This window comes from Aquila chrysaetos, chromosome 24, assembly GCF_900496995.4.
Source record: "Aquila chrysaetos chrysaetos chromosome 24, bAquChr1.4, whole genome shotgun sequence".
Classification (NCBI taxonomy): Eukaryota; Metazoa; Chordata; class Aves; order Accipitriformes; family Accipitridae; genus Aquila; species Aquila chrysaetos.
This window is the reverse complement of record NC_044027.1, coordinates 3,528,175-3,544,147: the sequence shown is the minus strand read 5'-3', so window position 1 is coordinate 3,544,147 and position 15,973 is coordinate 3,528,175. Positions and strand designations below refer to the sequence as shown.

At 57.8% G+C, this 15,973-nt stretch overlaps 1 protein-coding gene across 10 annotated transcripts in view; it reads left to right on the top strand.

Annotated features, from left to right (window-relative positions):
- The window catches only part of SOX13 (SRY-box transcription factor 13), a 43,125-nt gene that overhangs the window by 18,669 nt on the left and 8,483 nt on the right, over positions 1 to 15,973 (top strand). For 3 of the 10 annotated variants that reach the window (XM_029999672.2, XM_029999669.2, XM_029999668.2), the window contains one exon: positions 11,207 to 11,284. The exons of 3 other annotated variants lie outside the window; for them this stretch is intronic. In XM_029999672.2, the coding sequence (XP_029855532.1) occupies positions 11,247 to 11,284 (38 nt within the window). In that variant the 5' untranslated portion in view covers positions 11,207 to 11,246. Of the gene's footprint in view, positions 1 to 1,437; positions 1,489 to 7,807; positions 8,094 to 11,206; positions 11,285 to 15,225; positions 15,326 to 15,973 lie in introns of those variants that run through there. 4 more of the 10 variants (XM_029999670.2, XM_029999675.2, XM_029999678.2 and 1 more) reach the window with 4 other exon arrangements.

Genomic DNA, 15,973 nt, shown 5'->3' with positions numbered 1-15,973 from the left:
GGGGGATTTCACACCCCCCCCTGGGTGCTGGTAAACCTGGGATCAGGGAACAGCAAGGCGGGTGATGGAGCACAGCCCCTGCGTGGAGCTGGGTGTTCGCCCCCTCCCCGGGGGGACCCCCGCAGTTAAACACCAACAAAGTTAGTGGCGGAAGAGAGAAACCGAGGGATGCATCACCCAGGGAGCCGTAAAGGAGAGGTTTTCGTGTGAAATGCGCAAATAAATACAAAGCTTTGCTTCTTTCCACCTCCGCCTAATGATTTCCAGTGTTTTATGCAGGGGTTTTGGTGCCAGTGAGGGATGCTGCCCAGGAAAAATTACAGACCGTGGCCGCATATTGTTCGAGTCTCGGTTACATCTTGTGAAGTACCTTCAGCATGGAAAACACTTGACTTCCAAAGCAAATCTGGAGTAATAGATTTTAGGAGTGAAAAAGGACCATTAGCTCAGCTAATGTGATTTTCTCCATAGCACAGACCAGATAATATCACTCAGTTACTCTCCTATTGAGCCAATAACTCGTGTTTGTAATTCATGCAATTTCCTTTTAGTTCAATTTAATTTTGTACAGAATCCATTCTGTTGACACTGATACAGTACTTTTTTTTTTTTAAAGCCTGCGATTTCAGAGGCTTTGTGTTAAAAATAGCTGCTGTCCTTTGACAAACGTGGGCAGGCTAAAGACAGTTTTCTAAATCATTTGCGAGTGACACATTTTTACCAGCATCTCCCTTCGTGCTGTTTATTTGTTTAATCACGACTGGCAGAGCCGCTGCTGGGGCTGCCCTCCCGCGGGGCTGGGGGCTCGCCCTTGGCATCTGATCTGGCATCTCACGCAGGAGGTGAAATCCCTTTGGAGCAGAGTAATAGGTAGGAGCAGGGATCCCAAATTTTTAAAAATCCATTTTCCTTTCTGATGGGAAGCTCTTTGTGCCATTGGGCAGCTCACCTCCTCCGCCGTGCCTGCGTTGCTTTTTTTACCCCTGCCAAATCAGAGCACCCAAACCATCCACCCCCCCGGAAAGTCCTGACGAGCAAAGTTTGTTCCAGTCAGGGTGCAAGATGTCCTGGGGGGAATAGCTGGACTTTTTGTCTCCCTGCTGAAATGTCCATTTGCCATGGGGGTGCCGGGGGAGCTGTGCCCTGGCACGCTGGGACGTAGGGGAGATGGAGCAGATCGTAAATTTGTTTTGTGCTGGAGGGGTTTTAATTTCGTTCATGGGATGCAGAGGAAGGGTTTCTCTCTCTGTGCAGGGAACACAGAGGCACAGTAAATCTAGTCTCTCCGTGGGTTTATTTTTACATTTGTTACTTACTGGTGGGCTCCCCGGGGCGCTTGCCCGAGCCCGCCGCTCTCGCTGCCTGTCACCTTCCTGGAACCGAGACTCACCGGGGCCGAGCAGCCATTACGCACCCTGCGAGCAGGTCGGGGGACGGGGGCGAAGGGTGGCTCTGGGACCCGATAGCAGCGTCCTTTGCACTCCCCAGGTGAGTGTTCGGGAGGAGATGGCGGGGGGCTGCGTGCCTGCTGCTCCGGGGCTTGCAGAGTGCCGGAGGCAGGCTGGGACGCGGGTCCGAGCTGTGTCCCATGGACGGAGCACCCTCGGGGCCGCAGGGGGCTGGTGCTGCAGGTATTGGGAGTTTGCTGGTGAGCGGGTGGGGTGGCGGAGCGAATCCCCGTGGGATACGGTGGGCTGCTTTGCTCGCTGCTGGGAAAGCTGGGTCACCTCTGCTGTCCCCAACCCTCCCGCGTGCTCGGCGCAGCCGTGGCTGCTCGGGGATCCCGCCCGTTCTCCGGCGTACGACAAAACCAAACAAACTTTGAAGGATTTTGATGTGGTGCTGGCGGGCTGGCGTCGCAGCAGTGCTGGTGGCTGTGCTTTTGGGGTCCCTCACTGCAGACCCAGTGGATCGGGGGGGAGGTCGGGAACCCTCGGGGCCGGCAGAGCAGCGGGACAGCTTGTAAGCCCACGGCCTGCGGCTGCTTGCTGTCCCGCACGAGCCGGCGCGGAGCGCGGTGAGCCCCGCTTTGTCTGCCCGCTGCGAAGCCGCGTTCCTGCTTGCTCCAGCTTTATCCCATTGTAAACATTTACCGCGGTTTTGTGTCGGGCCGGCTTTGTGCGTGCACGTGTAATTGCAGAAATCAGAAAAGCTTTTATTACCGAAGCGACAACCTTTAACAGGCGGCTGCGACCGATTGTAGGGACGTGCTGTCAGTACAGCTCTGCCCCCGTTTTACACCCTGGAAGTTCCCAGCCACGCTAATAAAATGCGTACTGCTTATTTTCCTAAAGAAATAAATTTACTGAAAAAGAAAAAATCCACTCACAGGCAGGGCAGTTGCTACCTACAGCCTGCGATGCCGTGGAGAAAGCCGGCTGGCCTCTTTTGTTCTCTCTTGCGGCCGTGCTGCTGAATGTAGCATCGCCACAAACTGGGAACTAGTAATGAAATATTTTCATTTTCTCTCAGCTAGAAAATACTGATGGGTCAAAGCTGCCTCTTTTTGTGCGTCTGACAGCAGCCTGGTCTGGCAGCGGGGCTGATGGAGGACTTGTGCTCGGCAGGAGGGAGAGCCCAAAAAGACTGGCAGCCTCGGGGTCGGGCGTTCCCCGGCTGGGGGTCCCTTGCAGCATCGCGGCCACCCCTGACCAGCCAGGGCTGGGCTATCCCAGGCCCTGCTGCTGTATTTTTCACAAACTTTGTGGAGGTTTTGGTTTCATTGCACTGTGGGGAGGAAGATTTGGGCCACTCAAAAGTTTTGCACGATGCATTACTAATTTCCACCCCATTTTAACCCAGTAAAGAACATGCAAAAGGGAAATAAATCAGTGCAGCTTATGACAGTTCTGCTGGAAAATATCTCGGTGCCTTTACCCCATCCTGCGCCTTTTGGGGAGTAGCTTCAGGAGTGATATCTGCTCCCTTGGGTAGAGGGATATGCCGCTGGCCCGGCCGTGCCCCTGGGGAGCTCCTCATGGCTGGGTGCTGCTTGTGCATGGCTGAGAAGTGCGTGGGCTCCTCCAGCACAAGGAAAGTTGGCAGGGTCCAAGGCATCAACTTTTGGAAAATTTTCTGCTGCTTGGAAGCCCTCCCGCCCTCCCTTCCTCCCACTCCATGTCCACCTGCTCCAGGACCACATGTCCCAAGCTGGAACCGCTCCAGCCCCGAACAAGAGCCCTTGGTCTGCCCAGTCCCACCAGCTCGGCGCTGGCGGGGAGGGAGGCTGGGGAGGTGCGGGGGGCACGGCTGGCCATGCTGGGCCCCGGCTCGCATCAGTAAACGCCCCAGCCGCTTCGATGGGTCAGTAAAAAATATGAGTAGGGGATGCAGCGGCTGAGTCTGCCTCAACAAAGCATTTATACAAGTGCACTGGAGCACATGGCTGAAGTGGCTGATAGCATTAGGGGCATTGCTGAAACAGCCTCGTCCCCTTCGCCTCCAAGCACCCTGCCAGCACCTTGGACCCCAAATGGCTCTGCAGCTGCTTTTAGCTCAAATGTGTTGTTTTTCAAGAGGAAAGCTACTGCGAACATTGTACTGGAGGGAAGCTTCCTTCCCTGCCTTCTTGTCCCACTCCTGCTTGCAGCCCTTCAGCTGAAGAATGCAAATTGGGAGATGGATCTGAAATATTTGAAATTCTGCCTCTCCATAATTTAATGCTCCATTACCACCCAGGCCTGCTCGAGGCATGTGACCATTATAAAAGATGCAGTCTGGTGGCTGCAGAGGCCGGGCAGCCTACCCTCCATGTACCCCCGGGTGTCTTATCAGAGAGGAACAAGATAATGTGGCTCATCATTAAAGCCGACTGGAAGAGCCCTGTGAGCACCCACTAGCCCGAGCCAAAATCTGCTGGCCCGAGTTATTATTTTTTAATTCTGCCTGGTGAAGGCAGCTTGTGGCAGTTCATTGTCTGTTGGGAGGAAAGAGGATAAGATTATAAATTAAATATAGCAAAGAGAATTAAAAGAACGTGGGGCAGCAGCAAGCCCAGTGGGGGTATTCGGTCCTCTTTGCCCATGCAAAACGGGGTTATCGTGAGCTGGGGTGAGCCAGAGTCTTAACAGGAGAAGGAAGAGAAGATGTAGAAGCAGGTAGATAGAAATACCCGGCGGCATTGCCAGCACCATGCAGCAGCTTCTGCCACCGCCGTGGTGCTGGGGCTGCCGCCTTCCCCTGCTGCCGCCAGGGCCTTCACCGCTACCGGGCGAGAGCCAGAAATCGAAACTCTTTGGACTTAACCTGTCCGATTCAGTGGGGCTGGCAGGGCCAAGCGTGGCCAGGTAACTCGGTGGTGGGATGCCAGGGCCAGGCGTGCTGGCAGACCCCGTATGGCAGCACTGCGGGGAGGGAGCGGGGGCATTTCCCAGCAGAGACGAGACTTTTCATGCCAGTGTACTCAGCACCCATTGCAGCAATAGTCACCTACCGCGGCTCTTGCCTGGGTGCCCGGATGGATGTGGGTTTGCAGTGAGCAGCCCTCATCCTCCGTAGTCTTCCTCCCTTGTTCTGGCTGGGTGTTGATAGCACAGCACGGCTCTGGTCTGCAGCCTTGTTCAGAGCCCAGAACACCACTTGTTTGAAAAAGCTGAGCTAGGTGATGGTGCGGGTTGGGCTGCAGCGGACGTGCCGGGGTGCGCAGAGCCGGCAGTCCTGGGCTTGCACGTCTGCTCTGCTCCCCGTGCCGGCTGGCGAACCAGTCCGAAGTGCTGGGCAACCCACATCCCTCCTGCCACCACCCCGTGGCTGGCAGGGTGCTTTGTCCCCACCGTGTCCCTGCGGGATGCAGAGAGGAGAAGCAGAAACTGGGGACCGCGCAGAGCTGGGACAAAACCTGCAGGGCAGGGCGAGCGTGGCTGCGAGGACGAGGTGTGCGTGCAAGGGTGTGCAAGCTCTGAGCTGGGCGGGAGGGTCCCCCCCCCCAAGCAGCCCCTCTGGTTCACCTGCCAAAAGTGAGCTGATGTGGGAAGGGTTTAGAAAACCCTCTGCCCTGGCCCAGGGTGGTGGCCCTGCCTGCCCACGAGGGCGTAGGGGAATGCCAAAGCCTGGCTTATCTTTTGTCTGGAACAATAGAGGGCTTGGCCCTATTGTTCTACCTTGCACGCCCAGCCGGAAAGCCAGTCCCCTGGGACGGGGGCTTGCACACGAGTGTGCCTGTCTGCAAGAGGGGATTTATGGGCAGGGTTGGCAGGGCCATCCTCGCCAGTCTGTGCTGCGTGGCCCTGCGGGGGTGCTGGTGCCCGTGGGCAGCTCTGCAGGTGAATTCCCGAGTGGGAGAGGTGGCTGCTCGAGACCTTTCCTGCTCATTTTTCTTGCCGTGACACAGGGATTTCAGGAGCTGGAGGGTTAATTTGGGGGAGGTCCCCAGGGCTACACCTGGGCAGGACCCATCTGAACCTGAGCAGGCTGCAGCATGGGCAGAGGCAGAGCACTATTTGCCTTTCTTGGAGGCTCTCGGGCTGTGATTTGGATCTCCAGGTGCAACGCTGGCCTTTGGGCTTCCCGTGCCCAGTCCATCCTGCTGCATTGCTTCAGGTCTGTGGAACCATCCTGGCAACTGGGTTGGGGAACACACATTTTTGCGTGCGTGCCTGTGTGTTTTCAAGTAAAGCTGGTACGGGGGACTGGGTACTGGCCGTGGCTCTTGGTGTAAGTGACGCAGCCCAGGGGAACACGCAGCAGGAGCCCTGCGAGTGCTTGAAGCCAGCTCTGCCCCTGAACACCTCGGGCTGCAAACCACCGCCCCACGGTCCCTTACAGCCCTCCTCCTTCCTCCACTTAGGGGGGGCAAAGCGAGGCTGACCCGTCCCCGCGGGGCTCCCAACGCCATCAGCCCAGCAGCTGCCCAGCCCCGGCAGCCACGTGCGACTTTGCCAGGGTGGCATGAAATGCCTCCGGTCCCTCTTGTCCTCGCCTTGTTGTCCGAGACCCACTCCACGGCACACGAGTGGTGAGCAGCGCAGCGGGGTGTGCGTGTGCCTGCCTGCACGGGCAGAGCAACTGTGCCTGCCCACAGCTCCGCCAAGCCGTGCACGGGAGCGCGCCGGCACACGGCACGCGGAGGCAGGAGCTGCCAAAGCCCCTCGCTGGAGGGAACAGGCTCGGGGACCCCAGGGGAAATCGGGATACGGGGAGGGGGAGACAGGTGCCACCGGGCACAAAGAGCCCCTTGTGTGCTGGCGTGTGCTGCGGGACGCAGGGAGCCCCGGGCTGGCTGGGGGCAGTTGGATACCCCCTTGTAAACGGGGAGGGCTGTCGGCTTCTTGCTGGAGCGCCTTTGCCCTCGTCTGTGCTGTGTTTTTGTCGTGCAATGAAAACTATCCCAGCGGGCCAGTAAACCCAAATTTCTCTGCTCACCCGGAGGAGAGGAGCCGGGCCAGGAGACACTGCATGACCAGGTTTTCATGGGCTTTAGTTCCTTTGAAGCAAGAGGGGAGAGAAGGGGTGAAGCGTGAACCAGCCTTGCGGGATGGTTGTGGTTTGGAGGGTGGCTGCCGCTGGGTCCCTCGGGTGCTGCAGTGGGATGGGTGGTGGGGTGTCCCCCACCCCCCAGAGCCCGGGGTCTCTCCCTGAGCTGAAATAATGATAGCGATAAAAATGGCATGAACCAGACTCCCGCTCCCTTCTGTGATTTCTCTCTTGCAAATGTGAGACCTGCCCAGCTAACAGGACCACCGGCCCCGGGAGGTGATGCCGGTTGCGAGCCCCATTGCTGCTGCTGCAGGGTGCTCTGGCTCGCCCGCAGGGTGCAGAGCAACGGGGGGGATGAGCTACCATGGGAGCCTGAATCCGCACCCTAAATCAGGGGTAACACCATGAAAATGGCCACGGCTTACACTAATAAGGGGAGAAGTCAGGCCGAAAGTGTTTTCCTTGGGGGTCTTCATCCAGACTCAGCCAGCCATGACTTTTCTGAGCCGAAGCACAGCAGGAGCGGAGTCAGGATTGCCATTAGTAAGGGTGTGATGATTTGGAGCAGATGATGGACAGATACTGGCACCGAGCACCCGTCCTTCAGGCTGCCTTTTCTTTCAGAAGGAGGTTGATGATGGCCCCAATGGCTTGTGGGGCAGCTCCCGTCACGCCAGTAAAAAAAAAATCTGTTGCTGAAATGTCAAGTGGCCCCAGCAGCTGGAGCTCCCCCCTGCCCCAAATTTCGGCAGCAGCTGGGGAGGGCGAAGTGGCTCCGCGGAGCCTTTGTCCCTCCGTGTCCAAGCGTGCGACAGCTCGGGCATAAGGACCTGTTTGTTGCAGCTCAGGATCCCGTGCAAAAGGACCCGAAGGTTTCTGGGGTGCTGCAGGGCATGGGGCAGTGTGAGCGGAAGCGCGGCCCCATGATTTTTGGCTGCCACCATGGGCTTGGGTGCCTTGTGTGAGAGGTACCGGGGCTGGCTCCGAGCATCCTTTTTCGGTGCTTGCGTGTGTCCCTGGCTCACCCAGAGAAACATGAGTGCAAACAAGATGGGATTGCCCCCTGCAAATGGGAGCCCCCCGACAAAGCCTGGGGGCAGCTGGAAAAGTAATGACATTAGTGGAAGGTGTAAAATGCCACAAGAAGCTCAACAACAATAGGGGGTGACGGACACCGGCCGATGCCATGGGATGCCATTGGGATGGACCGTGGGGCTGTGCCAAAACAGCACCGGGTCCTGCGTGCCACACACCTCACCCGTGTGTCCTCCGTGGCACGGTGCGTGGAAAAAGCATTCGGAAAGTGCTGCCCTCCCTGCAGCCCCAGCCTGGGAGGTGCAGGGCAGATCACTGTCGAGGCGGGTGAGCCCCGTGTCTTTTTTTTTTTTTTCTAAGCAGGAGAGGAAAAGGGTCAGATGTCTTCACCTCTCCGTCATGCGATAGGAAAGTATTGTTTACGAAGCAGCCGAGTCAAACGTGCCCTCCGCTCTGCCTGGAAACGCTGAGTGAGTGAAATTACACAAAAACGACACCGAGATCGGCCTCCCCGATAAGCCCGAGGGCCGCTTTTGGGTGAGGGGAGGACAGAAACTGTGAAGAAAAGGAGGGAGATGTGCTAACCGCTCTCCCTTGCCGCACCGTGCCGTGCTGGCATCGCCGTGCCATCCTGCTGCGGCTGGGTGAGTTATCCTTGTCTTTCACCTCCTGGCTCTGCTGACCTCGTGCTATATGGGGTGGATCTTTCTTTATTTGTTCTGGGTTTGCTGATTTTTTAAATTTCTTTCCCATAATTGATTGTTTGATGCAAAGTGGTTAAATTAGGGAGTGGGGAGGTGGAACGAGCTGATGCCTGTGCTGGGGTAGTAGGATGGGGTTTGGGAGCAGCCCCAAGGACCTCCACTGGGTCCCAGGGACCTGGCAGCTCCTCCGAGCACCCGCCACCCCGGGGACTTTTGGCCGCTGCTGGCATCACTGGGACCGTGTGCCTGATCCAGCCACCCCGGGTGCTGTGTGTAAAGGCTCAGCACCTGCGAGCCGGGCAGGTTTTGCTGGCATTTTTTTGCATCCAGGCAAAGCCTTGGGCAAAGGAGGAAACTTGTTTTAAAAATTATTTCTGATGCAGAAAAAAGGCAAGAAAGAGTAAATACCTGTTCTTCAGAGTTCCTCCCTCCTCATGCATCCCCAGCGTCTTCCCTTGTTAACATGCTGTGATATTTTTGTTTCATTGGCTTGTAATGCAGGGGAAGATAGGAGGGCAGAGGAGAGGGATGCAATAAGAAGGAGGTCTCTGAAAATATTACGACTGTGGCATTTGCGCTGTTCCCTGGCGTGTTTAGACCTGCAGGGAAGGGGAGTTTCTTCTTTCCGCACTTCTCCCCGGCCGTCCCTGCCCACGCTGCCGCTCAGACCTGAGCAAAGCACTCGCCTCTGCTGAGCACCCCCTTCTCCCGCTGCACCCCCCGGGGCTGCCAGGCCTTTTCTTAAAGAGGCTTTCAATCATGTAACCTTCCCTAGACAAGAAACCCATCTGCCTGCAAAGACGGTGGAAGGAGTTTTTTCCTTATTGATATGTCTTATTGAGTGGAAAAAAAAAACAAACCCATCTTGCAGACTGTCTAGTCTTGAGGCCAGGAAACGGGAATGACCAGTGCGGTCCCCGGCCATCACGTGGGCTGTCGCTGGGATTGTTCCCGCGCCTTCTTCCTCCGGGCTTTGCACGGTTTTAAATAATTCCAGCGCGACGGAGTTTCCTCTGCTTCCCTGATGAGATCATTCCCAGTCTAATAAATCTCGTGGCCAGGAAGTTCCACCTGAGGTTCAGTTTAATTTTCCCCCTACTTAGACCCATCCTATCGCTCATCCCAGTAAAGGAAAAATGTGTTTGGGTTGTGGCTGTGAAGGTGGTGGACCTCTGCCAGTTTACACCCAGGGAAGGATCCGACCGCCTCTTTGTATTTAATTTCGTTATTTGGATAGTTATAAAACTACCAGCTGGTTTTTGTGTGCATCCTAACACAGCCAGGCTCATGGGAGGCAGCATCCCTGGATTTTGGGTTGCAGAGGCACGGCTGGGTGGTGGGGGGGGGGGGGGGGTCCCCAGCAAAGCCCTTGTGCTGGGGGGGCAGTGTGGGTGGGCAGCAGCCAAGTAATCCTTTGTGCCAAGACAGGAAAGGGTTTTGCAGTGATGTGTTCCTCTGCCATCTCATAAGAAACCAGAGCAAGGTGATAAAAACCCCCTCAGAAGCACTGTGAAACCAGAGTTAGCAGTAACCTGGAAATTGTTAGTGAGAGGGGGCATTAGGAGGCTGGGACGTGGCCCAGTTAAAACGTGTGCTGGGCTGGATCAAATGGACCTGGGTACCCACCAGGACTATGTTGTGCTTGTCTCATCATTATCACAGGAGGCTTTGTTTTCCCATTCCCACCCGGAGCATCCCGCGTGGCCGGGCTCCATCGCCGCCTCCTCAGGTCCGGCCGGCCCCTCTGTCCTGGGAGGTGGCAGGGGCAGGACGCAAGCCTCGGGGGGGTGAGTTGGATTTTGGCAAGTGGGATTATTCCTCAAGCCTTAGAAGAGCAGGAGCTGAGTCTGTGAGGACAGAGTTGCCCTCTAAGGACTCGATCTGCTGTAGCTTAGTGCTTGCACAAGCCATCGGCCGGTGCCCTGAGACAACCTACTCCCAAAAGAGCTGGGATCTCCTGGTGTACATAGGCGATGGAGGACATATAGCCATCCTGTTAAGCAACCCAGATCCTCTTCTTCCCCCTGCCACAGCCTGAGAATTCATCTTTTTCTCCCTGTCTTGCAAATGTTCACTTAAGTTTTGAATAGCAGGATTGATTCGATTTCCCCCTGAACCTCTGAAGGGCTTCTCTGCTGGCATGCATCAGAGAGATATGCATTTCATTAGCAGTCCTGGATATGGCCTGGAGGCCTTTGAAGAAGGCAGGTTGGGTTTTTTTGGATAGAATTAGTAAATGCTATGCTAGCTGGTTGTAATTGCTTTAGGGTTAAATCTTCCAAGTGCAGTGTGGTAATAGGAGACCTGCATTGCTGCTTTTCATCTTAGTAGATGGAGAATTGATGCTTCCCCCACCGAAGAGCCGTAATGTGGCAGTGCTGAGGCTGTGGCTGTATGAACTCTTCCGAGGGCGAAGGGGGAGATATCCCCCTGTGGGGGGCACCAGGATGGGGGTCCTATGCCTGGCTGAGGAGGGGACAGAGGGGACCTGGGTGGAAGATGGGGTGCTCGGGGTGGCACATGCAGGGGGGTGAGCCCCTGCTCCTTCCTGCGCCGGCCGTTCCCGGGAGTTTCCGTGATGCTGTTGCTCTCACCATAGTGTCACCGCTTTGCTCTGACCCCGTAGTGATGTTTCCGGAGGCCATTATCCTTCGAGGGGAGAGAAATTGCCGTCAGCAAACTGATGGTGAATGGAGGTTGGACAAAGACCAGTCTGTTTTGTGTGGACAGCGGGAAATCCCAGCTCCTGCCGATGCCAGAGCTTTTCCCATGGGACCTCCAAGTCTTGCCAGGATGGAGAGGGGCAGTTGGGGTCTGGGGGTCTCTCTGGGATGGTGAAGTAGCCATCAGCTACTGCTGGGCAGGACGTGCCTGGCCAGCTCATGTGGGCATCATCCTGCCCGTGGCAGGTCTTAGCACGCAGGTGCCAGCCTGCTGCCCAGTTCTGCGCTTGCTGGGTGTTTACTGCTGCCCCTGTGCCCCCTGGGGCATTACCCTCCCAAAATCCCCCCCCCGCCTGCCAAAGATCTCCCTTCTTGGCGTTGATTTTGCAGCTTTTCCGGCAACCTGAGCTGTCGACAGCCTTCTGGGCAGATGGAGGTTGTGGCTTTCCGTGGGAGCGCCGCTGACAGGTAAGATGTTGAAAACGCGGCATTTGAGGATGCGTAAAGCGTTGGCTCGTGCTCCCCCAAATGCAGAGTGTTTCCGTTGCTGCAGCACCCTGGTTTGTGGGGTAGCACAGGTGGGTGCGCGCCTGTGACGCAGCCTCGTGGGGGAACACGTGTCCCGTAAGCACCGCTGCTCCGAGCGGCTGCTGTCCGTCAGGGACACGTGGAGCCGTGGCTCTCACGTGGTGACAGCATTTCTGGGACTGAATACATTCGGTATCCAGATGCCTGCTGGGTTTAAAAACCTGCTTTTTCAGAAGCAGTAAACCCTGAGGTCTTACAATTTCTGCCCCGTTTCACCTACAGCTTGTAGCCAATGTGCTGGCAGTCCCCCTCCATCCGTGGCTGGGGGTGGCAGAGCCCACATCCCCCGTGGCCACCTGCTTTCGCCTTCCCAAGGAATAACCCACCATCACGGGATGCTCTGCATCCCTGGGGAGGGATAGCAGCCCAGTGAACTTCCCCCAGCCGGGGCCATTTGCCTCGGCCATCCCTGGCCATCCCTGCCCGGGCACGGCAGAGGAAGCCATCCATTCTTTTATGTGCGAAGGCACGCCGGGCGGAAACGCTTGGAAACGGCCCCAAAAGGACATTCCAAGTCTGGCAGGAAAGCGGCCCGCTTGTCTGGCAGGAGATGGGCTATTGTCTGTCCCGGTGGCCGGCCGGGATTCCTCAGGCCCTTCTTGGAAGAAGAAAACGTCCGTGTGTGTCTTATTTTTTCCTCTCCCCTCTCTCTGGAGGGGATGCCGGGAGCTGCGAATGCTGCACGTGGCTGGTGTGTGCACGGCAGTGGTGTCGTGCCGCCTTGGCTCTCGTTGGCGTTGCTGTGTTTGCTCATAAGGTGTTTTCCCCCCCCTGTTTTTGCCCCGGGTGTCTCTCCCTTGGTTGAGTTGGTTACCGGGGCCGTGGTGGCAGGATGTGGCCACAGGGCGAGTGGCTGCGTGCTGCTTGGGATGGGTGGGTTTGTTTGGGGTTGGCTGGGTAACACGCTGGGCTCCTGAAGGGAAAAGTCTGCCGTAACCCGTGAACTGATAGCTTTCTGCTGTAACTGGGGAGAGAGAGGAAAACAAAAACCCCAAGACCTTCTCCCGCTGCCCCAGTCAACCTGATGGGCAGGTGGGGGCAATGTCAGCCCAAAAATCTGGGCAGCCCAGCTCCTCCAGCCAACTGCTCTCCCCGAGTCCCCTTCTGCGAGAGCCCTTTGCTGTCCCCTGGGGTGGGATCAGCCCCAAGTCGAGGGGCAGGATTAGCCCCGAGGCAGGCGTTCTGCGGCGCGGGGTAGGTGTGTGGGACAATTGCCACATTCGCATCCTCTCCCGGGACCGGCGAAGGTGGCCGTGCCACAAGCGCCGCTGCCCCGAGCCGAGCAGTGCTACGGCTGTTCCTCGCACCCCGGCAGCGCAGGAGACTTTGTGTGTTTGTGGCTTTCTGGCCTCCTGCACTCTCTGGTATTTTTGCAAAGAGCTTGAGTTTCACGTAACCTCAGTGCCTGCTTCGTCCCTGCCTGAGCCACGGGCAGACACCCCACCACCACCACCTTTGGGCAGTCTTGCCTGCCAGCTTCCCCCTCCAGCTGCCCCAGAACCCTTTTCTTAGGACTGCAGGCAGGATCTGCTGCAGGGAAAAAGCCTGGTCCAGCCTGCACCACACCTTTGAAGGGCAGCTTTTTGGCTTTTCTTCCCCTTGCTGCTTTGTGCTGGTGGGGAGATGCCGGCAGCCCCCTCCTCTGGAAAGCCAGAGCCTGCAGAAGTGACCGAGAAGGGTTTCTGGGTGCCGGGGCGGGGGGGGGGGTCCAGGCATCTCGCCGGCGCTCCCCGAGCTGCCGTGGTGCTGGGCAGGGTGGGGGCTTGCTGGCGCCTTGGCCCCCCCGGCTTTTCGAGCTGTTCTGCTGCAACACAAATGGGGCAGATAGGATCGGCTGGCAGGCAGGAAGGGTGGCACGGCCACGGGGAGAATTGCAGGACGTGCCGTTCGGGGGTAGGAATGGAGAAAAGAAAAGCTGTCGCCATCCCGAAAACCTCAGCCCTTGGACTGGCTGGGCTGGAGTTTGGAGGCAAGGTGAGCACATTGATGCCTGCACAGTATGGGCATTTTAGGGCTTCAGTGCTTGTGAGATGAGCCCCCTTCATGCTTCCTAAAATGCTGTGCCCGGGGGGAAGCAGCCCCATGGATCTCTGGTCCCTCACCGAGGACTCGTGGCTCCCCAATGGGTCCGGTTTGGTCCTCCAGGCTGGCGCTTCACATCCCAACGCCATTCCCTCCCTTCCCCTCCGCACTGCATTAAATGGGAAACATTAAAGGCGAAGATCTGTTACACTCCCCGTGCCAAGGCAATTGTTCCCATCCCTATTGTCTGCCACAGGCAGCCCCGGAGCCCAGCACCTGAGCCCGCAGCACAGGGCTGCCGCGGGAACCAGCCCTGTAACAAGATAACAGCGCCGTTTTCTCCTCTTTCTTCTCTCTTTTTTTTTTTTTTTTGTTCGGCAAACCGTATAATAAATCCACAATGAGGCCCCTTTCAAACAGACCCCTATTAAAGTACCGGCCCCATTTTAAGAGTAAACTTCCAGTGGCACCGGGAGGTTATGTACAATGGAAATGTGACCTGCAGGAGGAGCGGGACGTTGCTTTTGTACGTGTCTCAAACCGAAGGCATCGCTCTGTGCTGCAGTGTTGCTGCTGCCGCCCCATTGCCTGGGCACCCGGGCAGCCCAGGGCTGGGCAGCATCTCGGCCGCAGGGAGGGAGGGCAGACCGGTGGCAGGGATGCACTGAGCAGGGGGGTTTTTTTGCCTTTAAAAATCCAAAAAGGCTGAAAGGAGGGAGCGGCCGTGCACCCACACCTGCAGGTCCAGAGTTAGGAAAGCACGCAGGGCAAGGTGCTGCAGCCGCCGTGCATTCGTGCCTCAGTTTCCCCACCTGTAGCACATCGAAAGCACGGGCTCTGGGGCAGCCTCGCAGGGCAAATCCTACCTCCGCAGGTCGTTGGAGCCGGCAGAGCCGTGGGCACGGCTTCCCGCTGGCTGCCCGCCACTGCCACGCTGCTGCCAAGCGTGTCCGGTTCCTCCCCGGCCGAGGCGTGTCGAAGGCAGGCGATGGGTTTTCGGGCAGGCGCTGGCCGTACCCGGGTCGCCCTCCTTGCCACCGGGCCGGCCAAGGTGAGCCGGGGCCAGGAAGGGGCGACACGGGCGGTACCGCAGGATGCAGCAGATACCGGGTGATGCCGACGCCAGGAGGAAACCCGCCGGCCCAGCGAGTGCGATGGTTTGTTCAGCGGAGGGCAAGGGAACTGAGATTAAAAAAAGCCCCGCTAAGATCAGAAAGGCTGGCGCGCACAGTGCCCTATTGTGGAGCTGTCACACTTCCCTTTACTTTATTGCTTTTGTCCAACACCCTATTGTTCCACTTCCTTTTGTCCCCTATTCACAGCCCTGGCTTTTCATTACCCAGCCGGCCTTGTTGTTTTCGTTTCTTTTGTTTGAAGTTCCTGAGAGGAAGGTTTTATTTTCAGCGGTTTGATTAATTCGCAGCTTGAGCTGGGCTTTGTTTGTTATGTAATTGCTGCCCCGAGTCGGGCAGCCCGGCTCGCCCCCCCCCCCTCTGCCAGCTCGCACCCCAGCCCTGATTTAGGGGGGTCCTGATGAGCCATCGAGGTGTGGGGAGGCGAGAGGGAGAAGATCGGGGGGGGGGTCCTGGTTGTGGGGTGCCAGAGCCCAGGCAGGATGCTCTCCCCATCCCACCACAGCCCCTTCCCACCTTGGCAGCCCCTGCGGTCCTGGAACCCGGAGCTTGGCTCCTGGCAGCGGCCGGTGTAAATCCCTTCCTTAACGGCCTCCTTTTCCCATTATTCCTTCTTGAAAGGCGAGATTTGGGAGGGTACTATTTGTTCCCATTCTTGCTGTGCAGCGTGAGGGTTGGTGGCCCCGAGAAGGCAAATCCCTACGAGCACGGCGGCAGGCGGGCACTGCCCCTTACACACGGCTGATCCCTTTGCAGCAAAGGCACGGTGAGCTCCCGGCGTGCCCGACACTTGCCTGGGGATACGGCCCCTGCAGCCCTGGTACGGCTGGAGGCTGCAGCAGAGCTGGGGCTTTGCAAGGGACGTGGCTGTGACACGTTGTTTGGGGCAGATCCCATTGAAAATACCGGCTCTGGCTGTGCTTGGGTTCCCCTGGGGTTATACAGCTCATCCCCCATAACAGCTCACGGTCGCGTCTGCAGTGCCCGGCCGAGCGGCTGGCGGCACCAGAAGTTGGACCGGCACCCGCAGCCATACTGGTGAAGCTGGGGAGAGCCATTCCCCGGGGTCGGCCCCTTGCCCTGGCTGGGGCTTGGCCGGTCCCAGCTCCAAGCTGTGCCGGGGACTCCCGGAGGAGCGATTCTGGTGGCTGTCCCAGCCATTGTTCGGCAGGGCCAGGATTTCCATTTCCCGTCGGAGCGGGAAACCTGCCTGCTGCCCTGCCGGCTTTCTAGGCACGGCTCCTGGGGTGGTGCGGGGGGGGGGGGGCGGCTTGTGAGCCAAGAGCCGGGGACCCCTGGGGTGCTGGCTCGGGTCCGGCATGGGTCTCTGTTGCGGTGAGCCTGGGGTTGCTCTCTGCCAGGCTGCTGGATGAAGTGCGAAGGCACATGCTCATGTTGGCCCTAAATCCCATGC